Source organism: Heteronotia binoei, chromosome 12 (genome assembly GCF_032191835.1).
Source record: "Heteronotia binoei isolate CCM8104 ecotype False Entrance Well chromosome 12, APGP_CSIRO_Hbin_v1, whole genome shotgun sequence".
NCBI classification, from domain to species: domain Eukaryota; kingdom Metazoa; phylum Chordata; class Lepidosauria; order Squamata; family Gekkonidae; genus Heteronotia; species Heteronotia binoei.
Window position 1 is genome coordinate 22,532,343 of NC_083234.1, and position 23,700 is coordinate 22,556,042.

At 44.6% G+C, this 23,700-nt stretch overlaps 1 protein-coding gene across 1 annotated transcript in view; it reads right to left on the reverse strand.

The window, feature by feature from the left end:
• Positions 1-21,239, reverse strand: part of LOC132580202 (transmembrane protein 45B-like) — a 33,881-nt gene extending 12,642 nt beyond the window's left edge. Inside the window, exons 1-3 of the mRNA XM_060250894.1 lie at positions 21,066-21,239; positions 20,882-20,967; positions 1,403-1,607 (exon numbers count right to left, since the gene is read on the reverse strand). Of these exons, the coding sequence (XP_060106877.1) occupies positions 1,403-1,586 (184 nt within the window). The 5' untranslated portion in view covers positions 1,587-1,607; positions 20,882-20,967; positions 21,066-21,239. The remainder of the gene's footprint in view (positions 1-1,402; positions 1,608-20,881; positions 20,968-21,065) is intronic.
• Positions 21,240-23,700: the final 2,461 nt, after the last annotated feature.

A 23,700-nucleotide genomic window follows, 5' to 3' on the forward strand; every position in this document is an offset into this window, starting at 1 on the left:
TCAGCCACAAAATAAGTAGGGTATAGGATTTCCAGCCTCTGGATCTCCTAGAATTACAACTGAGCTCTAGGCTACAGAGATCAGTTCCCCCCAGAGAAAATGGCTATTTCTGGCTATGGAATTATACCCCACTGATGCCCCTCCCCTCCTTAAACCCCTTCCTTCCTAATTTCCACCCCTACATATCCAGGAATTTTTCAACACAGAGTTGGGAACTGTAGGACCACATTCAGATGGCACAAGAAGACCTGATTAAGTTGAGACGGTGTAGGAACATCTCTTGATTTATAAACAACTTCACATGCATTTGAGAGTCAACCTCCAGGTTGGTGGCTGGAGATCTCCTGGGATTACAACTGATCTCCAGACTACAGAGATCAGTTTTTCTGGAGAAAATGGCTGCTTTGGAAGGTGGATTCTACAGCATCATACCCCACTGATGTCCCCCTCTTCCCCAAACCCCACCTTCTTCAGCCTCCCAATCTACAGGTATTTCCAAACCAGGAACTTGCAACCCCAGCAAGGAAGCTGCGCATGTATCTTGCGGGAGCTTTTTGACAAATCAGAAAGCAGCACAGTGTGGTGGTTGTAGGCAAGCCGGTTTCCACTTTAGTTGCATGGCAAGGCCAAGAGGGAGGACAGCAAAAGAGAAGACTCCAAGGCAAATTTGGGTTTGCCTTGCATTTTGATAAATACTCCACATAAAATAGAGATATTCAGCTTTTAATTGATGTGAGATTCTTGCACTATATAGGTTGAGGAGGGAGGAGACTAAAAATGTTTTCTAAGTGGGCCCCATGATGTACAATATGTTTTGAAGCTATGTCTTGGAACACAGGGTAAATTTAGAAGCAGGTTTGCCAACAGGTCTGGAGAAAAATGTCCCTCTAATAGATGTGTAATGTGTGGAAATTGGCAGTGGGTGCTTTTCATGGCAAGGCGATAAATAAGAGACCTTGAAACCATTAAATCCTTCAACTGAACAGAAAAAACCTTATACATTTGCACAGGGCTTTTTTTTTGAGAAGGAACTCCTTTGCCTATTAGGCCGCCACCCCCCCCCCCCCCCCAATATAGCCTATTCTCCTGGAACTCACAGTAGGCCTTGTAAGAAGAGCCCTGTAAGCTCTTGGAGGATTGACTACATCAGGGGGTGTGGCCTAATATGCAAAGGAGTTCCTGCTACAACCCCCCCCCCCCTGTATTTGCATTTGGAATACATTATCTATCTAACCGACAGAGAAATGGCAGCTCTGTGGGCAGGGTAGACAATAAAGCATGGCTGATCTCCCTCCCCAAACTCTGCCCTACCCAGGGTCTGCCTCAAATTCTTAGGAAGTTGCCAGTCTGGAGTTGGCAACCCTTCTGTGGAAGAAGAGAGAATGATGCCACAGACACTTACCTCCTAGGGCAAAGAAGGCTTTGGCAGTTCCTTCTGCGATATCCATGCACTGGATCCAACGGCTGGCCTGGTTGTCTGGATTCAGTTTTTGAAGCACATACTTCATAGGGTATTTGATGGACCACCATAAGCCAAACATCAGGAAGAAGCTACCCTGAAGGGCGTTACCCAGGAAACTCGTCATTGTTGCACTGGATCCTTGAGCCTTAAATATATATATATATATATATTAAAAAAACCAGTAACGTTCTCCAACATTTGCATCTGCTTATAATCTTATGGAATGCAAAATGATTTATTTGTTTTCAAAGATTTCAGGTTTTCATGGCTGGTAACATTAGGGTTTGTAGAATCTTTCGGGCTCAAGTGCTGTGTTCTACTGGAGAAAGTTTTTCTTCCAGACGTTTCGTTCTCGGCTGCGGAGAATGCTGCAACGCCACTGAGGATGTTCTCCACAGCCAAGAACGAAACGTCTGGAAGAAAAACTTTCTCCAGTAGAACACGGCACTTGAGCCCGAAAGATTCTACAAACCCTAATTTATTTGTTTGTTTATTACTTTTAATTTATATCCCGCCCTCTCCGCAAGCGGACTCAGGACAGCTAATGGTCAATTATATAATACAATTTAAAACCAATGAAATACATTTAAAACGTTTTGTGGCGCTAATGATATGGCTTTCCAGTGCCATGCCAACAGATCCACTCACAAGGTAAATAAACATAGAACAAAGAACACTGGAAATGCATTAGGAGCACCTCAACAGTTTAAAAAAGAATCAGTCCTGTGTAGTGGTTAGAGCAGGGGTGTCGAACTCATTTGCTATGAGGGCTGGATCTGACGTAAATGAGACCTTGTTGGGCTGGGCCATGTTGAGCCAGGCCATGTGTGTACCTATTTAAGATTAGATAGCAGAGATAGAAACTGTATAAAGCACACAAACACAACTAAAGTTTTTTTAAAAAAATAAAAAACCTTAAAACATACTTAAAATATTAGCATTCATTTTTCTTAAAGGTGCTTTCTTTGTATCTCTCCCATGGGATCCATGGAACTGGGCAAAGGAACCTCTGGCTCTTTCCTTCCTTCCCCAGGAGATCAGGAGGGGGAGGAGCTTCAGCCAATAGAAGGAAGAGAGGCTTGGCTCAGTAGCTCTGCTGTGTGACTGAGAGAGCCTGGCAAAGCAAGCTATCCCTCTCCTCCTTCCTCCCCAAGGGAAGAGCCTCAGTCAATGGAGAAAATAGAGGTTTTACTCTATATTTCCTGTGCGATTGAGCAAGCCTGGCAAAGCAAGCTGTTATGCAGAAGGAAGCAAGAGAGAGGGAGAAGGAAGTAAATGACAGCCAGTTGCTTGGGAGTCTGATAGAGCCTTCTGAGGGCCTGATTCAGCCCCTGGGGCACATGTTTGACACCGCTGAGTTAGAGTGTGGGACTAGGAACTAGGGGAATCAGGTGTGAAGCTCCAGTCTGCCATGGAAGCTTGCTGGGTGACCTTTGGTCAGTCACACACTCTCAGCATAACCAGCCTCACAGGGTTCTTGTTGTGAGACTAAAATAGAGGAGAGGTATGATTGACTGCAGGGCTAGCCCTGCCACTAGGCAAACTAGGTGATTGTCTAGGGCGCCAGGCTTCTGTGAGTGCCAAATTGGGCACCCCCCATGTCAGGGGTCCCCAACCCCCGGTCTGTGGACTGGGACCGGTCCGTGGCCTATTAGCAACTGGGCCGTGAGTTGTATAATTATTTCATTATATATTTCAATGCAGTAATAATAATAATAATAATAATAATAAGGAAGACGGCATTGTATTTATATCCTGCCCTCCACTCCAAATTTCAGAGTCTCAGAGCGGCTTACAATCTCCTATATCTTCTCCCCCCACAACAGACACCCTGTGAGGTGAGCGGTGCTGAAAGAGCTCTCAGCAGAAGTTGCCCTTTCAAGGACAACTCTGTGAGAGCTGGGGCTGACCCAAAACTATTCCAGCAGCTGCAAGAGTAGGAGTGGGGAATCAAACCCGGTTCTCCTAGATAAGAGCCCACACACTTAACCACCACACCACACTAATAGAAATAAAGTGCACAATGGTATCATCCCAAAAACATCCCCTGCCCCGCCCCGTAGTCTGTGGAAAAATTGTTTTCTACAAACTAGTCCCTGGTGCCAAAAAGTTGGGGACTGCTGCCCCATGTGGCTTGGTGACAGTATTAGTGAAAGGGGGGGCACCAGAATTAGCCTCGCCTAGGGTGCCAGGCAGTCTAGGATCGACACTGCCAGCTCTGGGTAAGGAAATACCCAGAGTTTTGGGGGCTGGAGCCAGAGGTGGGCAGGGTTTGGGGAGGGAAGGGACTTCAATGGAGTATAATGCCATAGAGTCCACCTTTCAAAGCAGCTGTTTTTTTCCAGGCAAACTAATATCTCCAGCCTCCAGTAGTCCTAAAAAGTGGAGAGTTTTGTAAGCTGCTTCAGGTCTCCATTGGGAAAAGCCCTGGCCTTTTCTATTTTGACATCCCTACCTATGATGTTTTTTCTCTGGAGTTCACAAAGTGCCTTTACTTCTTTAAACTCCCAGATACTTTGCAAGAAGTAAAATTTCCCACCTTTGACCTGCTTTTTATTACAAAATCTTTTAAATCTCTGTTTTTAACTGTTTTTTGCTACCATTCTGCTTGATTTTGAGTTGCGTTAGATTTGGGATATGTGTGTGGAAACCTTGAGGAACCTTGTGTTAAATGGCAGCATATCATTTTTTTAAAAAAAACTCAAGAAATAACAATAATTACTAAAAAAATGTACTGGCCCACCTGCATGGGTGTTCATAGAAAAAGAAGCCATATTTGTTTAGTTTTTATCCTTCTCTTACTCCAGGGAGCTCAGTGTGGTATATATGGTTACTCCTCCTCCATTTTCTCTTCACAATGCTCTCTGTGAAGGAAGTTAGGCTAAAAGAGTGACTGGCTCAAGGTCACTCAGTGAGTTTCCATGGCAGGCTGGGGATTTTATCCTTGATTCCCTGGCCCTAACCATTACACTACATGGCCTCTCTATACTAATGACTGCTCTTGAGGGCTAAGACACCATCTTTATTTCAGCCTGCACTTCTACTGTGTGGATTACGCTCTCCTCCCTCATTAATCAATCGTGGCTACAGTTTTCCTAAGAAATTTGATCTCTTCTTAGGGTTGCCAAGTCCAATTCAAGAAATATCTGGGGACTTTGGGGGTGGAGCCAGGAGACTTTGGGGGTGAAGCCAGGAGATATTGGGGTGGAGCCAGGAACAAGGGTGTGACAAGCATAACTGAACTTCAAGGGAGTTCTGGCCACCACATTTAAAGGGACAGCACACCTTTTTAAATGCCTTCCTTCCATAGGAAATCATGAAGGATAGGGGCACCTTCTTTAGGGGCTCATAGAATTGGACCCCCTGGTCCAATTGTTTTGAAACTTGGGGGGTATTTTGGGGAGAGGCACTAGATGCTATACTGAAAATTTGGTGCCTTTGCCTCCCCAGAGCCCCCAATGCCTCCAGATCAATTCCCCATTATACCCTATGAGAATCGGTCTCCACATAGGGAATAATGAAGTGCCCAGCAGACATTCCCCCCCCCCCCATTTCTGGCAACTCTGAAGTGAGGGATTAGTGTCTCTACTCATGAGTTGCTGCCAACTTCTGAAGCCTCCGGAGGTGGAAGTCACATGGTGGCTGTGGGAGTGGGGCTCCCCCTCCTCGCTAGCCAGCTGATTGGGGGTGGGAAGGATCCTGGGAAAGAGGGAGAACCCCCGCTGGGATCTGGGGATTGGCAAGCCTATCTCTGCTAGGGTCCACCTTGCATTTTGGAACTAGTACCTTTCTTTGCTTACAAAAAGCCAAAAGAGATGACAACAGCATCATGTCCCTCAGTCTGCCATGGGCATGCAGGTCCATATCACAGCCTGGATTTTTACATTTCAAAATGGCGCAGGGGCCCAATCATGCAGGGAACCACAATATCAGTGGATGAGGAGCTCCTGTCTCCCCCACCTGTGCCATTGTCAAGAGCTGAAGCAGGCTGCCTTGGCTCTAAAATGACATTGGGGGAAAATGATACAGCAATCCCTCCCACATTGTGGTCCCCAGCAGGACCAGCCAGCTGCTGCATTTTGAAAGGTAAAAATCCAGGCTGTAAAATGGCACTGCATTCCTGTGACAGACTTAGGGATGTGGTTATTGTCTAGTTTTGCCCTCTGAGCTCCACTGGCCATTGTCTCCACTTGGTATCATATTGTCCGCTGTCTCTGTTACATCATGGCAGCAAAGTTTGTCTGTCCCTTTCTGCTGCCATCTTCCCTTGATGGGCAAAGAATGTTTTTGTTTCATCTGGCATTTCCCCTATCCTTCCTTCCTGACCAGTGTTTAAATCACTGTTTTGTGTTTTTGTATTGTTTATTTTTAATTTGTTTTAATGATGCATGTAGGGGAGGGGGTTTGACTTTAATCGTTTTAAACATGATTTTACTTTGTATGTTTTAAATTGTTAGCCACCTTGCCAGGGTATAAAGGCAGGATATACATTTTGTAAATAAAATAAACAACAACAACAATATGTAATGCTGGCCATGCGGGAGGTCCACATAGGGACTCATTCAAATCTGGGTTTCTAGTAGAGGAAGCATCAGTAGGATTTCTCTCATTATTGACCCCATTTGGAAACAAACCGGGCTGCTATACCTCCTGTGCCACCAGTATCAGACGAGCAGAGAGAGTCACAAATGCCAGCTTTTGAGGTAAATTTTATACCGTTTAGTCCAGTTGGCAAACTCTATTTTATTGGCTGGCCAAATGACCTTTTCCTATTCTTACTAATGTCAGTTCAGGTGTTTTTTGTTTCTGGGAGTCTGAAACACTCCTTTGTCTCTTACCTAACCGAACCTCACAATTTTCTTTGATATTCTAATTTGCAGGAGAGTTAAAATTCTTTGACAGAATTTCCTCTTTCCTGCCAGCCTTTACCATTTGTATGAAATGACTGACCTAAGATTTAATAACTCAGCAGGTCTCCAGAGCTTTGATTAAATGTCAGCTTCCTGTGCATCAGCTGTCAACAGCTTGTTTACATCCTCAACTGACTGACTGGTTGCCTGTTATCTAACTCATTGGGGAGTGAGCCTTTTACCTGATCCAAAGGGAACAGGTTACATTTTTTAAAAGAAGTTTCCCAGACCCTCTGTGTATTTTTTAAGCATTCAGCTTCTTCTTTTCTTGTGCTGAGAGGCGCCTGTGCTGCCTTGACTCCATTTTGGACAGTGGCTTTTAGCAAGTTTGTGTCCTGCCTGGGTAAGTATGTGACATCAATCACTGGATGGAGCCATCTTCTACATTAAGTGGCTCTTGGATGAAGGTTCCTTAAGATGGAGATGGATCAAGGTGGGCAGCCATGTTAGTCTGTCTGTGACAGTAGAAAAGAGTAAGAGTGCAGTAGCAACTTAAAGACTAACAAAATTTGTGGCAGGCTACATATTCCTAAAGATGGAGGAAGGCTTTAAATGTTGCTTTCTGGAATGGTAGGATCCAGGTCAAGGTAGGGATGTTTGAGAAGGGATGTTGATGTTTATTAAAATATTTTTAAAAGTTGTCTCTCCCTGTGCTAATCCTGTGAACTCTTGACTCCTGTCTATAATAAAACATTATAAGTTTTAAAAAAAACTGAATTCTCTTTTCTGAATTTTCTAAGTCATGTTATTATTCTAATCACATTATAAGGTTGGTTCTCTCTTAACCAGGGAGCTGATTTGCCCTCGGATAGGAGACTTTTTAGCCTACTTGTCTTATGGCTACCAGCCTCTAGGTGGGGCCCAGAGATCTCCTGCTATTAAAACTGATCTCCAAACAATAGAGATCAGCTTCCCAAGAGAAAATAGCTGCTTTGGCTGATGGACTCTATGGAATTATACCCTGCTGAGGTCCCTCCTCTCCCCAAATGCTGCCACCCCGGGTTCCAAAACCCCACCCCCAAATCTTAGCTATTTATCAACCCAGAACTGGCAACCCTAAGTTGCCTGGAGAACTATATACGTATATTCTGGACACCGGCATTTACAAATGATAGCAGTTTTCTATAGAGCATTCATTCATTCATTCATTCATTCATTCATTCATTCATTCATTCATTCATTCATTCATTCATTCATTCATTCATTCACTCTAGGTCTCACTCTGGCTTGGATTTGGTTAATTGATGGGACTGCTGGCCACCTATATATTGATGGGACTGCTGGCAACTATATTCAAAGTACATGTGATTATTCCCTAGGAACACATTTCTTTTTTTTGCAAATTCACAGAACAACTCTCAAGCCACCATGAGGGATTTCCTAGAGGACTTGTAGTTCTGTGGTGCAGCACCTCCTATGCATACGGAAAGTCCCTGGTGACTCAGCATGCCTGAACACCTCTGTGTGTGTGTTTTGTGGATGTGTGTGCCAGTTTGGTGTAGTGGTTAAGTGCATGGACTCTTATCTGGGAGAACCGGGTTTGATTTCCCACTCCTCCACTTGCAGCTGCTGGAATGGCCTTGGGTCAGCCATAGCTCTCGTAGGAGTTGTCCTTGAAAGGGCAGCTGCTGTAAGAGCTCTCTCAGTCCCACCTACCTCACAGGGTGTCTGTTGTGTGTGTGTGTGGGGGGGGGAAGGTAAAGGAGATTGTGACCACTCTGAGATTCAGAGTATAGAGCGGGATATAAATCCAATATTTTCAGTACTAAATCTAGATTTGTGTAAGTGTTATTTCCTTAATGGACGGGATGCCTCCCTTTGTCTTGACTTAAGAACTTCTCCTCCTTTCTTCCTGTGCCCTTCCTGTCTCTTCTCATGGTTCTTCAAGTAGCAAGACACATCTGCAAGTTTTTCCTGGAGAAGCCATGCCATATTACTCGTACACACATGATACTGGAGTACCTAGCCATTTGCAATAGAGGATAATAGTCTTTAGATTAGGCTCTCTCCTTTCTACTGCAACATGAATGTGAATTGGATCTACTTCAATAAATGTAAGTTTTATCCTTTTCCAATATACGTACATCTTTGGAATTTATTTACTGCATGCAATATCACATTTATATGACTATACGTCTTTGCTATATTAACTAATACATATCCCCAGTACAGACAATGGGAGATCCCCTGCTAGTCTGAACAGACAATACTGACAGACCAAACATGTGACTCACTCTAAGACAGCTTAATGTATTTAAAGGGCAAGGTTCCTCTTTTGCATATCAAAGGCACAAATCCCTGTGCCCTTTTAGAAACTGTGATGACTGTTTTGACCTGAGTTGAACTGTCATTATAAAGCATAACTCCCTCAATCATGTTCTTACATGTACTTCTTTTGTGTAGTTTAATCTTCATCATATCGAAGAGGAAGTATTTCAAATTGAATAGAAGACTCATTCCCTTTCTGTACTGGTGGTATTTTTGTCCTTACCTTAACTCTGAATTAAGAGCCTCGTGGTGCAGAGTGTTAAAGCTGCAGTACTGCAGTCCTAAGCTCTGCTCACGATCTGAGTTCGATCCTTGGTAGAAGCTGGGTTTTCAGGTAGCCGGCTTGAGGTTGACTCAGCCTTCCATCCTTTCGAGGTTGGTAAAATGAGTACCCAGCTTGCTGGGGGAAAAGTGTAGATGACTGGAGAAGGCAATGGCAAATCACCCCATAAAAAGTCTGCTGTGAAAACATTGTGAGAGCAATGTCACCCCAGAATTGGAAACGACTGGTGCTTGCACAGGGGACCTTTCCTTTCCTAACTCTGAATTGACGCTTGCCTTTACTAGAGTCATACACACCAGTTCTCTTGTTAGAGAGCTGAAATTCATCGGTAAGGTTATGCCATGAGAAAATTGTCCATTGAAGCCAGATGTTTCACAATGGAACAAAAATAACCTGGTTGTAGTGAGAAGCACTGGGCACTCCCTTTTCAGCCTGGTAATTAATAGGGTGTGGATGAATACAGCAGTTAGGCTGAATATATACACATGTGTGTAGTAGTTACAGAAACCTTGGCTTTGTCAGTGATTGACTTCAATGAACCATGAACAAACATTAAGGGTAGGGTCTATCTATGAAGTTCAACCAAGGGAATGCAGAATTGATTGTCTTTTCAAACTGTTTTGGAGCCAGATTTCACTTTCGGGAAAACATGTGTTGCATGGCAAAATGACAGGGTTTTCACCAACCATCCCAGGAATTCAGACCACAATAGTGTCATCAAGAGAATATATTTGTGAATGCTATCATTCCCAACTCTGTGTTGGGAAATTCTTGGAGATTTGGCAGTGGAGCCTAGGGAAACTGGGGTTTGGCTTGGATAGGGACCTCAGTGGAATACAATGATACAGGGTCCACTTTCCAAAGCAGCCATTTTCTCCATAGGAACTGATCTCCCTCATCTGGAGATCATATGGAAACTGGGACACCTCCAGACCACACCTGGAAGTTGGCAACCTTAGATGCAGTTTAAAGTGGGTGGATCCAGTCATCCCCCAAGGGGCTGGACTGGCAGGTAACCAGGATGAGGGAGCTGAAATAAATTTTAGAACTGGCCAAAGGTGCTTTTGTTTTGTTTTCTTGTTTCGCTATGGTAACTCTGGCTCTACCGGGCTCTCTCCATAACTGTTTTATCCTTGGTTTCCATCTATGTCCTGTCTGGTAGAAAGTACTGTAAAGTCACAGCTGACTTCCAGTGACCCTGTGGGGTTTTCAAAGCAAGAGATGGTTTGCCATTGCCTGGCTCCATGTCATGACCCTGAGGTCTTCCATCCAAATGCTAGCCAGAGCTGACCTCGCTGAGCTTCCAAGATCAGATGAGATTGGGCTACCCTGGGCCATCCAGATCAGGGCATGTCCATTCTATGATTACTTAAAAAAAACAGCACAGGATTTTGACATACACTGTTTAATCAGATATGAGCCCCGTGATGCAGAGTGGTAAGCCGCAGTACTGTAGTCCAAGCTTTGCTCACAACCTGCATTTGATCTTGGCAGAAGTTGGGTTCAGGTAGCTGGCTCAAGGTTGACTCAGCCTTCCGAGGTCGGTAAAGTGAGTCCCCAGCTTGCTGGGGGCAAAGTGTAGATGACTGGGGAAGGCAATGGCAAACCACCCGATAAAAAGGCTTCCGCGAAAACATCATGATGCGACATCACCCCAGAGTCGGAAATGACTGGTGCTTGCACAGGGGACTACCTTTACCTTTTATTTAATCAGATAATTGGCTGCAAGGGACCTGCAAGGAATCACAGGGGCAGTAAACAATTGAGAGAAAATTTTCTCTGTCTCAACTCTGCCTTTTCAGCAAACAGTAAACGGGGTGCGGTGTGGGGGGGTGATAGTGTTGCCCAGTTCCCCCTGGGCACCAGCAGGGAGTGGATAAGGGCTGGTTTCCAGTTCCAGGTTGGAAAAATCCTACGGATTTGAGGTGGAGCCTGGGGAGAACCTCAGTGGGGTACTGTGCCATACATAGAGTCCACCCTCCAAAGCATCCGTTTTCTCCAAGGGAACTGTTGTCTGTAATCTGGAGATGAGCTGTAATTCTGGGAAATCTCTAGGACTCACCTGGAGGCTGGCATTCCTAGCACACCTGCATTCCCACTAGACCCACCTTTTTTCTTATGTGTTTCATTGTTGTTTAATAGTAAACAAGATGGCTAGAGGGAACTTCCATATCCAGCAAGCCTCTGGACACCACTGCTAACAGGCAACATCAGGGGAAGGCCTCAGCCTCTGTGCCCTGGTTGCTGGTCCTCTGGAGCAACTAGTTGGCCACCATGTGAAATAAGATGCGGGATCACTGCCTGGTCTAATCCAGCAATGCTATTCTTATGTTCTTATAGATTTAGGTAGGTAGCCATGCTGGTCTGAAGAAACAGAACGAAGTTTGAGTCCAGTGGCACCTTTAAGACCAACAAAGTCTAATTCTGGGTATAAGCTTTTGTGTGCAGGCACAAAAAAACTTATACCCAGAATTAAACTTTGTTGATCTTAAGGGTGCCACTGGACTCAAACTTCGTTCTTATGACATTCGAGTGTCTCTTAGGGTTAAAACCAGGCCTCAGATTCAGTGGGAGCTCACAGGAGCACAGCTCCTGCACCTTTCTGAGAGTTCCACCTCCTCCTCCTTCCGTCACACAGACTAATCATTCAAGCATTTGGAAGAGATACAGATACAATCGAATGCCTCTTTTTATGCTGTGATTTTAGACCCCATTATTATCGTTAGTATTGTTATTTAAAACATTTCTATGCCATCTTTCAACTCAATTCAGTGTCCCAAAGGTGGAGAACATTAAAACAAAACATTAAAACATATGAGATGTTTAAAAGCATTTAACACACACACTCACAAACACTTGTAAAACAATTAAAACAATATAGACATGGGAAATGTGTGAAAGGCAGGGTTGGGAATTACCTGGACATTTTGGAGTGGAGCCTGAAGAGAATGGGGTTTGGGGAAGGGAGGGTTAGGGACTCCGATGGGGTATAATGCCATATAGTCCATTCTTCAAAGTGGCCTTTTTCTCCAGGGGAACTGATTTCTGTTGCCTGGAGATCAGTTGTAATCCCAGGGGCTCTCCAGATAACACCTGGAGGTTGGCAGCCCTAAGAACCCCGCTGAAGCAATATGGACAGATAACCAATATGGTGTTGTGGCCACAGGATCTGAGAGGTCCAGGTTGGAATCTTCATTTTGTCATGGAAGCTTGCTGGGTAACTTTGGGCCAGTTACTCCTAGCCTAAACTACCTGTTGTGAGGATAAAAATAGAAGAATGGAAAATAGGGCTGCCTGGCTGCCATCAGGTGCAGGGAATCCCCGGGCCTTGCCTCTTACCACCAATCAGAGGTAGAAGTTGGTTTTGCTATAGTGTTTTTCCCCTTAAATACCAGAATGTTGCTGTGACACTGGCCATGCGACTACTTCATTTGCGGCATGTACTGGAAGTGGCATCACCGCTCCATTGGTGCCATCACTGTGACAGATTGCTCACGAAAAGCAGGTTTTTAAGTGCTGCTAGTTCAGAGAGCCTGGGTCGTAAAGAGTTAATCTTCCCGGGCTTGTTTGATAGGCTTCTCTATGCGCTCTTTGATTGGCCAGCATCAGCTGAGAGAAAATATATCAGCTGTGTATTGTCAGGAAAAAAGCATTTTGCCTGGAGTTGGTAAGCCAGTGAGTTGGCTTCTGACAGAGAAAGAGACAGCTCGAGTCAATGGTTCTGGCAAGATTAATCAGACTGGTTCTTCTTCTGAGAGAACAGAAGAGGCTCCTTTACCCTAATTGAATAAGAACTACTATGAGAGAATATCATGATTCGAAGGCTGAGATCACATACACTAAATAATGCACTTTCAATCCACTTTTAATGCACTTTCTGACCGGGTTTTACTGTGAACTGGCAAAATCCAGTTGGAAAGTGCATTGAAAGTGCATTATTTAGTGTGTGTGTGTTCTCAGCCTCTGTCTAGAGGGCTAAAAACTGCTTTTCACAGACATCAGTACTGGAAGAGAGATTTGGCAAGGGTGACTGGGTTGTTAAGTGGTAACTCCCATTCAAGCCAAGTAGGAAATGGGTTATTCTTCTTAGGAAAAGAATAATTCCTGCCAGTTAAAAGGGGATGAGCTGTGAAAAGAACCCTGGTCATGGTGAAGGGAATAAAATTTAGACACTTCAGGAGTTAGTGGGAAACTGTGATTTCAAAAGGGAGAAAGTTAGATACTCTGAAACAGAGCAAATCTCCAGGAAACTCTGTGAAGTAATAATGAAGTAATATTGAACCTGCTGAAAATAAGCTACAACCAGCCTTCCCTCTAAGCTGAGTTAGCCTGAGCTAGCTCACAGATTTTTAGCCTCCGGCTCACACATTTTTGTCTTAGCTCAGGAAGGATGACCCCAGAGCACACAAATTGATGCAGCAACTCACAACTTGAATGCCAGTTGCTCACAGCTTTGATCTCTATAGCTCACAAAGTAGAATTTTCACTCACAAGACTCTGTGGCTTAGAGGGAACATTGGTAGCCTATACAACACACTCTCAGTTTTAAGAATTCATTCCTGTACAAAATATAATTTTTACCTCAGCGTTTCTAAACCTTGACTTCTCCTAGATCAGGGGTCCTCAAACTTTTTAAATAGGGGGCCAGTTCACTGTCCCTCATACTGTTGGAGGGCCATACTATAGTAAAAACAAAAACTGTCTGTTGTGGTGGCCGCCGTTACTTTACAAGAATGCGGGCCGTCAGTTCTCCGTCTTCTGCATCTCTCTCCCTTCCCAACACCACACACCCCGCCTGGGAACTCACCTCACCTCGGTATCGCCTCACACTCTGTCTCCGCCGCCTCAGCCCAGTGCCGGAAGTGTGCGTTGCTAACGCGAGTTTAGGTTGAACGTCACTTCCGGTCAGATTTTGCCATAACCCGGCGGGCCGCATAAACGTCCTCAGTGGGCCACATCTGGCCCGTGGGCCGTAGTTTGAGGACCCCTGTCCTAGATATTCCCCACCCGTTTAATAAAAACCTTTTGTTCTATTTTGAAAGTAATGCAGTCTCAAATGACATTTCAAAGGGTTTAGGACAAGAGGGCTCCTGTTTTCCCCTCAAGTTCCTGTCCTGAGTCAAAAGCTAAACTAAATCTCTGACAAAGGGTGGGGCAGTCGAGTCTTTTATGACAAAGAAGAAATCTGCACTTCTTGGGAGTGCCTCAACTCAGTCACTGAGGGGAAGTAAAGTTTTGGCTGGAAAATCTGCCTGGAAGTAGGGAAGAGACGGGTCTGTCCTACCTGGCTAGGGCTCCACTGCTGCCCATAAACCCCCTCCATCAGTTGCCTGGGGGTGCCTGGGCAACCCCAAACAGGAAAACAATGTTGTTAGCTGTTTCTTGTCCTCTTTGGAAGGCAAAGCAGGGAATACATATTTAATGATTTTTTTAAAAAAACAACAGGTTTCAAATAATTAAAATCTTGCAAAACTGCTTTCAGTGAAACATGTTCTTGTGAAAGCTGCACAAACAGCTAAACATCTGTACATACACAGTCATACATTTACATCATTCACCGCAAAGAGACTGAGTTGTTGCTTGTTGAATTTGAAGGCAGCCCATAAGGAGTGATGTTGTATAACTCAGACATCCAGTTACAGAATTGGTGATTAAGTCAGAGGGAAACAAGGCTGGCTTTTAGATTAAAAAACTGATGCCTCAGAGCTCAGCCTACCTGGTGGAGATCCTCCCGGACTTTCCTGCCAGCCCCTTCAACTCCTTGTCACCTTCTGATTGTTGGATATTGTAACTCTGCGTGCAAGAGGATCTGGGAGGGGAAGGGTTAAGAGAATTCTCTCACTGGGGTACACTTGGCAGTTGGCCCCACCCTCTCATCAGTAGTTGTTGAGCCTCTTCAGCCCTTGCTTGCCTTCTGTTTCATCTCACATAGGACCTCTCTTTTTCTTTCTCATACCTGGGCTTGGAGCTGAAATAGGCAAAAAAGTAGTCCCCTGTGCAAGCACCAGTCATTTCCGACTCTGGGGTGACGTCGCATCATGACGTGTTCGCAGCAGACTTTTTATAGGGTGGTTTGCCTTTGGCTTCCCCAGTCATCTACACTTTACTCCCAGCAAGCTGGGTACTCATTTGACCGACCTCAGAAGGTTGGAAAGCTGAGTCAACCTCAAGCCGGCTACCTGAACCCAGCTTCTGCCAGGATCGAACTCAGGTCGTGAGCAGAGCTTAGGACTGCAGTACTGCAGTACTGCAGCTTATCACTCTGCGCCATGGGGCTCATGCTGAAATACTAGCAAGTTAACCTCTTTGAAGTTAATATGGTCACAATAAGTTAAATGTACTTGCATGAAGAGGTCATGTAAGATGTGCTTCTATTTTTGTAAGTAAAATTTCTTTCTCTTGGTACTACTGGAGTCAGATCATCTTTGTAATTTGTTTGAACAGCATTTCCCCTTAACTGCAAAACATGGAGGAATAGGGATACTGTATAGAGCAGGGGTGCCGAACTCGTTTGTTATGAGAGCCGGATCTAACATAAATGAAACCTTGTTGGACTGGGCCATGTCCAGCTGGGCCATGTGTGTACCTCTTTAAGATTAGGTACACAGAGATTAGGTAGCAGAGATATATATTTTATAAAGGACACAAACACAATTACAGATTTTTTTTAAAACAACCTTAAAATAAAATATGCTTAAGCATTAGCGCTCAGTGATTTTAAAGGTGCTTTCTTTGTATCCAGGGAACTGGGCAAAGGAAGCTCTGGGTCTTGCCTTCCTTCCCCAAGGGACCAGGAGGGGGAGGAACCTTAGGCAATAGGAGGAAGAAGATGAAGAAGATATTGGATTTATATCCCGCCCTCCACTCTGAAGAGTCTCAGAGCGGCTCACAATCTCCTTTACCTTCCTACCCCACAACAGACACCCTGTGAGGTGGGTGGGGCTGGAGAGGGCTCTCACAGCAGCTGCCCTTTCAAGGACAACCTCTGCCAGAGCTATGGCTGACCCAAGACCATTCCAGCAGGTGCAAGTGGAGGAGTGGGGAATCAAACCCGGTTCTCCCAGATAAGAGTCCGCATACTTAACCACTACACCAAACTGGAAGAGAGGCTTGGTTCCGTAGCTCTGCTTTGTGATTGAGAGAGCCTGGCAAAGCAAGTTATCTCTCCCCTCCTTCCTCCCCAAGGGAGAAGCTTCAGCCAATGGAGAAAATAGTCTTTGCTCTGTAGCTCTCATGTGATTGAGCAAGCCTTGCAAAGCAAGCTGTTATGCAGAAGGAAGCAAGAGAGAGGGAGAAGGAAGCAGATGATTCAGCCCCCGGGACGCATGTTTGACACCCCTGAGCTTCTGTGCTTCCAAGGCAAATGACTTTTTTTTTTTTTTACACTTAACCCAAAACTGATCCCAGTTGCTTGCTACTTTCAAATTATAGGAATGTGAGTAAGGTATGCTTCCATTCTTACTTGGAGGTGTCTTAGGTTGCTTGTTTATGCTGCATATTGCAGCAATTGAAGGGGCAGCATGAAGTACAGAAGGAACTATTTAGATCAAAATTGCAAAATGGTGTGCCTGTGCCATGCAGTGGCCAGGGACAGAAGTACCATCCAGCTATGGTTGCTAACCTCCAGGTGGGACCTGTAGACCTCCTGATGTTAACAATCAATCTTCAGACTACAGAGATCAGTTCCCCTGGAGGAAATGACTTCTTTGGAGAATGGATTCTATGGCACTGTGCCCTGCCCAGGCTCCACCCACCAAATCTCCAGGTATTTCCCAACCCAAAGATAGCAACCCTACATCCAAAGCCTGTTAAGCAACTGCCTGCCACTGAAGTCTCCCCTCTCCCCCAAAAGATGTTTGCAATCTATAGCCACTGAAAATCCTTGGCAAATAAAACGGTCGAGGCAGCAGGCATCCTATTCCATCGGCTGGCCCTATGTTGCGATCCACCTCTGCTGTGACATTAAATTTATTTACTGTTCTAGACTCTTGGCATATATTATACGTCCCCAACTGAGCCGCCTTTTATACTTTCTTATGATTTGTTAAATTATATTGCTTGATTTGGTTTTTAACTGTTGTTTTACACTGTTTTTTAGAATGTTGTCATCTGCCCTGAGCCCATTTTTGGGAAAGGACGGGCTATAAATTGCCTAAAATAAAAATAAATAAATTTTGAAGCACTGTTTGAGCATTTCTAAAGATGGCACCCCTTCATCTCCTCGGGGTATCTGTCCTTGCATGCCTCTTCCACTCCTCCTGCTGCCTATACTGAACTGGCACTTCCCTAGGCTTGCCAATCTCCAGGTCCCAGCAGGGGATGTCCTAGTGTTGCAAGCTCCTTCCTGCCACCAGCCAGCTGGCTGGCAGGGGGAAGCCTCCCACAACAGCCACCGTGTGCCTTTCCACTTTGGAAGGCTAGAAGAAGCTTGGAAACGGCTTGCTTTTTGAAAGGTGTGTGTGCCTTTAAAAGGAGCCAGACTGAATGGGGGCGGGGCTAGCCAACAGAACAATGTAGCTGTTCCCAGTGGGCTGTGAGAAAGGAAGAGAAACCAGCACAGTCCCTCCGTTTGTTTTACATTCCTTTCAGAAGTTATTTGCTCAGTAAAATAGAGAGTAAAGAGTAAACTTGAACCTTTGGTTTCCCTGTGTAAGTTTGAAGAACTTGGTTGAATACAGCAGATGGTTACATTCAACAATTCCCCTGAGTAAATTGCCCCAGTGAGATCACAAAAAGTTTGGGATTGCAAACTGTTTATTTTGGCTGCTTTGTAAGCAGGGCTTTTTTTTTTTTTGTAGCAGGAATCCCTTTGCATATTAGGCCACACACCCGTGATGTAGCCAATCCTCCAAGAGCTTATAGGGCTCTTAGTACAGGGCCTACTGTAAACTCCAGGAGGATTGGCTACACCAGGGGGTGTAGCCTAATATGCAAAGGAGTTCCTGCTGCAAAAAAAAGCCCCACTTGTAAGTGTGTGTGTTCACTTTCATTTAGCAGACATATAGCTGCTGGGGGATCAGGAAATGAAGACTGTATGCAGGGGAACTGCACTGCTGTATTTTTATTTCTTTTATGGAATGGAAAAGTCTTCTGGCTCCTCCCCCAAAGTTCCAAGATAGACCTGGCAACCCTACCTCAACATTTGCTAATCCCTACTGCAGCAACTGTCTCTTGGCAAGACCCTTGTATATGTTCCCTCCTCCACTTCCTTCTGGTGCACCTCCTGCTCTATATTTTCGCCCATTGCTGCTCACTCAGCAGCGTCCCATTCATGTAGCTCCTGCCACAGCTGCTCAAAGCCACATCTGGCAGTATGAGAAGACCAAGGCTCAGCCTGTGCACGATCACATAGCACAGCACGTTCAGCTGCCAAATCTGCCTGTCAAAGTGTTTTCAGCACACCCTCACTAATCGTCATCATTATATTTAATTTTCAATATGGCCAAATCTGCAGATACCTAAATCCAGAAACTGGAGCTGTAAGCAGACATTTCAGATATTTCTGAAAACCTGAAAAAAATGCCTTAAGTCTGCAGATAGATCTGAAATCTGAAAAACTACATTGGGAGTGGGTGGGTGGGTTAACTCCCCAAATAATAAGCAGCATCTGTAGCTTTAAGGAAATAATGCCCTTGGAGGCCGTTGCTAGGCAATCAGGCAGTATTGCCAGTCTCGGAGGCTTGGTTTCTGTCAGTAAAAGATAAGGGGAGGGGGCAGGGCCCTTTCCAGGGTTGTTTTGGCCTTTCAGGGATGACTCCTGGCAGCCACCACTGCAGAGTGACTACTATTCAACAGCAGCTGAGCACAAAAGCCAATGTGGTAATGGTATATAAAATTTCAAATTGGGAGACCTAGTTTCTAATAATCACTCTGCTGTGGAAGCTCAGTGGGTGACCTTGGGCCAGTTACACATTCTCAGTCTAACTTACCTCACATGGTTGTTGTGAAGATAAAATGGAGGAGAATGATGCTAGCTGTTTTAGGGCTCCATTGTGGAGAAAGGTTATTAATGAAATTATAAACATAGCTGAAGGTGAAGGGCAATAAAAGGTAGGTTGGGTGGTGGGTGGGTGAGAAGGAAAGAAGGAAACAGGAAAAGGAGATAGGCTATGATGGTTTTCAGGGGAGGGAAAGAGGAAATTGTGGATGAAGGGAACATTAGATTCACCCTGTAAGTCCTTGTTTGCCCCCAGTATCCAAATAGTAATCTCTCTTCTCTTTCTAAACTAGAAAGCTGAAAATGTTTAAGCCTTTCTTTGGGAAGAAGCTGCTGCAACTCTTCTGTCATTTTAATTGCTCATAAAATAAAATCAATCACGTTTGTACCATAAACTCTTCAAACTTCAAAGATCAGTTTTATACTTCTGGAAAAAGACTGAATTGCTTCCTAAGTAGCAGGTGTCCTCCAATAGCCTGAAGCATCCCAGCCTTTTGCACAAATGGTTTGCTACACAGAGGAGACAAATAACATGGTCCCTTTCTTGAGTTTACATCATAACAGACACATGATAAAGGGTGGGAACAATCACCAAAGAGAATTTGCACAGGAGAAGAAGGTCCTACTTGGAGCGTCATGATCAAATACCCATCCCTAATAGCAAACCCTAATTATGGGCAGTGTAGGAAGTCTTCAAAAGAACCATATTTGAGTGGAATAAGAATTCACATTTTGAAAATCCCAAGCCACCACCACCCTGGATGTTTAAAAACACTGACCACCCAATGCTCTAATCAATTGTCTATTCAACTGCCTGTTGAGTGAGACCACGAGTCCACCTTTTTTGCCGTTAAATTGTAGCTGACATGGTAACCTCCTAGGATTTTCATGGCAAGGAACACCCAAAATTTGTTGTCCAATACCTGCCTCTGCATAGCAACCCTGAAACTTCCATCCAGTTTCAGTTTATTATTATTATGGCCCATGGCCAGCATAGATCAGAACAAACTAATTTATATAAAATACAGAAAGTGCACAGCTAACGAGAGTATTATAGTATAATATACAAGGACTTAAGAGGAGAGGGGAGAGGGGACCTTATAGCAGCCTTAATGGGGTGTGTGTGTGGGGAGAAAATAAAGGAAGAAGAATGCAAAGCCTAAGGAACATTTTTATCACTCCTTGGTGTAGTCTTTGCGAATTCTAAAGGCTGCGGCCAAAAAATCTGGAGCAAGCAAGTGTAACTTGGGAGTTAGAATCTGCTAGAAGAATATTCCTTAATTCAGAATCTGGAAGACCCAAAAATTTCACCAGTAAAGGTTGGATAAATTTGGTTTGTATTTCTTTATAGAGACTACACACAAGCAGAGTATGTTCAATAGTGTCTGCTTTACCTGTGCCACACAGACAAACACGCTCAGCCATAGGCACCTTTTTATAGCGACTCTCTATGACTGCAGAAGGAAAAGTTTTACATTGGGCCATAGAAAAGGCCCTTCTATGGGATGGAATTGCCAGGTTCGATAGATAGGGGACTGGGGAAACTACATATCTCTCCTGGAGAGGAGTATAAAATCATGAGACTTTGGCAACATCATTCTGCCTCTCAGTGTCTAGTATCCTCTGCTTGACTATGGCCCTTGCTTGGACTATCATTTCATCCAAATACTAATCGGCCAACCCTGCGTAGCTTCTGAGATCTGAATGTGTCCACAGTCCTAAGACATCCCAGCAGCAACCAAGATGAGATTGGGCTAGTCTGGGCTCTGGCTGAGCATTTTGTTTCCAACTGTGACTGTCCGTCTGCCTCTGCAAACTTTACAAGCAGGGAAGAGTCAAGCGTCTACAAACAGCCAGCATCAATAACAAAAGCAACTGTCTAAACGCTGCAGAATCAACCACTTACTACCCTAGAAACAATCCCTTTTCTTTTTTCCTTAACTGGATCTTGGGCAAAGCTGACTCAGCATACCTGTTGTCAGAGATCTCCGAACACATCTACGGCAGGAGCTGGTACTTACTTTTGGTGCTGTTTCTCTAAGGCCCAGCTGATCCTGCCTGCATCACACTCCAAAGTGTGAACCGCAGATGCCAGATTCCTGTAAGACTAATTCCTAGGTAAGGGAAAGAAAAGTGAGGGGAGGATGATAACTCCACCCTAAGCTTCCTGCAAACCGGTTCACACATTTTCATAATTACAGGTACCTCTTGGTTGCTGCTGGGATGTCTTAGGACTGTGGACACATTCCCAGTTCAAGAGTCACCCAATTATCCCCTCCTTTGACATTTTTCCATGCCCCACAACCCATAATCAGCAGTGTCGGCAAGCTGAAATATAAACTTGCCCAAAGCCATTAAGGCGGCCTTGTTTTTGTTTTCAATTTGCTTGTCTCCTGAAATTCTAACCTCCTAGAGCTGTGGTGCTATTTTCCTTTTCCTGTATGGAATATGTCTAATGGACTTACTTCAAAGCCTTAGAATTAGCAAAATGCCTAGCTAGGATGAGACTGAATTCCTATTGCTAAAGATATGGTCCTTCATCCAATTCATCTAATATGCCATCAGCTATGATGACCACTACTGGTTCTGGGAGTGGATAAGCAACGGGGCCGGATTAGCAATTAGGCCAAGTACGTACTGGCCTATGGGCACCCATGCCTTTAGGGGCCCTAGGCTGGCTCCCCCACTGGTTTCCCCCCTGCTTGCAGCCTTCCCAGCCTGCATGCGCAGCCAGCAACTGAGTCGCTCTTTGCCCAGCTTGCCTGGTGCAGCTGCTGCCGGCATCACCAAGGGTGTTTTCACACTGACCTTAATCAGCAGCGACGCCCCTCTTCACCGCGCTGGATCGGCGCGGATTTCGCACTAATTGCCGCAGAGCACCCGGAAGAGCCGGAAAGTCCCACAGCTTTTGCGGCGCAAATGGAAACTAGTTTTCTTTATATGGCAAAAGCTGATATCTGCAGGAAAGGATGGGCAGTGAAAGGCATCTCTTTTCATATGATTTGAATTTGGCATTTCCTCCCAAAGTTCCTTCAGCCTGGTTGATTTTATTGTGTGTGTGTGCAAAGTGCTGTCAAGTTGTAGCCAATTTATGGCAGCCCTGGAGGGTTTTCAATACAGGAGACATTTGAGTTGGCTTGCTATTGCCTGCCTCTGCACAGCAACCCTAGATTTCCTTGGTGGTCTCCCATCCACATACTAACCTGGCCAACTCTGCTTAGATTCTGAGACCTGATCAGCTCTGACTAGCCTGAGCCACCCAAGTCATAGCAAATCTTATTACTGCCTGTGTTATTATTGAAGACAATGATCTTCTTCTCTTGCACCATGATGCCAATCACTGTATATAAAATAGTATCTGGGAATGAGTTAATTCACAAGTTCAGAACAATGGATCCCCCAGGGCAAAATAGGGACATAGGATTCTTATCTCACTACAGATGCTAATTTTATGGCCCTGAGCTTTTCTTACTTGCTTTAACCAAGCTAATTGCATTTCTTATTGTACCTCTACATCCTGACTCCTTCCTTTGCAACACCCTTCCCATCTTCAGGTAGGATGTAAGGATTCCGGGATCTCCATTCGTACTTGTATGATGGAGCTTTTACTTTTGAAAGGTCATACCTTAAAAATCTTGTTTGGTGTAGTGGTTAAGTGCACGGACTCTTATCTGGGAGAACCAGGTTTGATTCCCCACTCCTCCACTTGCACCTGTTGATGTGACCTTGAATTAGTCACAAGTTCTCCCAGAGCTGCTCCTCTCAAGGCAGTTTCTGTCAGAACTCTCTCAGCCCCACCTACTTCACAGGGTGTCTGTTGTGTGTTTGGGGGGGAAGAGACTGTAAGCCACTCCTTTGGGTAGTAAAGGGTGGGGTATAAATCCAATCTCCCCCTCCTCCTCCTCTTCTTCTTCTACTTTTAGATTTATATCCTGTCCTTTCCCAGAAGTGGGCTCAGGGCAGCTTCTTCTTCTTTTTCTTCTTCTTTCTTTCTTCTTCCTTAATGGACTGGAATCAATATTTTGTACCAGTGGCTGCTAGATTTGCCATTTCTATGTAACAGAATTCAAAACAAAGTCCTTTTTTTCTCCCTGTGTGGGATTTCTTGATAGCTGAGAAAATCAGGAACCTACTAACAGTCAATAAATATAGGTGACTGCTTTCTTATCTGAAAGCTTTGCTGGAAATATCTTTCCACAAGCTATAAACTGCTTGTTACCAAGTTAGACCACTGGTTCATGTGGCTTGGTGCTATCTACTCTGATTAACAGCAGCTGTCCAAGGTACTTCCCAAAACCTGCAACTTTTAAAAAGGAGATGACCAGGAGTGACCCTGAGACCTTCCGTGTTCAGCTCATGTGTTCTACTCCTCTCCTCACCTCCACTGTGCCATGCCTGGCTGGAAGCACAGAAAGATTCTTCTCACTTCTTGAAACAACAAGAGGGACTTCTAGCTTAGTGAGTGGCTACATGCAAACTGCAGTCCATTCCCCTCTATCCCTGATTGTTTTCATGTAAAACAGCAAAACATTTAGATTAATTTTCAGTCTATTCATTTGCTTAGATTAGATCACCATTCTATAACCAAAGGGTGCAGAAATTAAGATGATGATTTTCCTTTTATTTTTTTCCCTACCCTTCTTTTCCCCCTTCTTTTTTGTACCCCTTACCCCCCCTCCCCTAAAACTTGAATAACATATATTAAAACAAACTGCAGTCCATTATCACTAAGTTGATGCATGGTTGATCATGTTGGTAACTCCCACTTGAGAAATCCCTGGAGATTTGGGGTGGGGGTCTGTGAAGCCTGGGAAGGGTGAGATTTAGGGAGGGATTATAG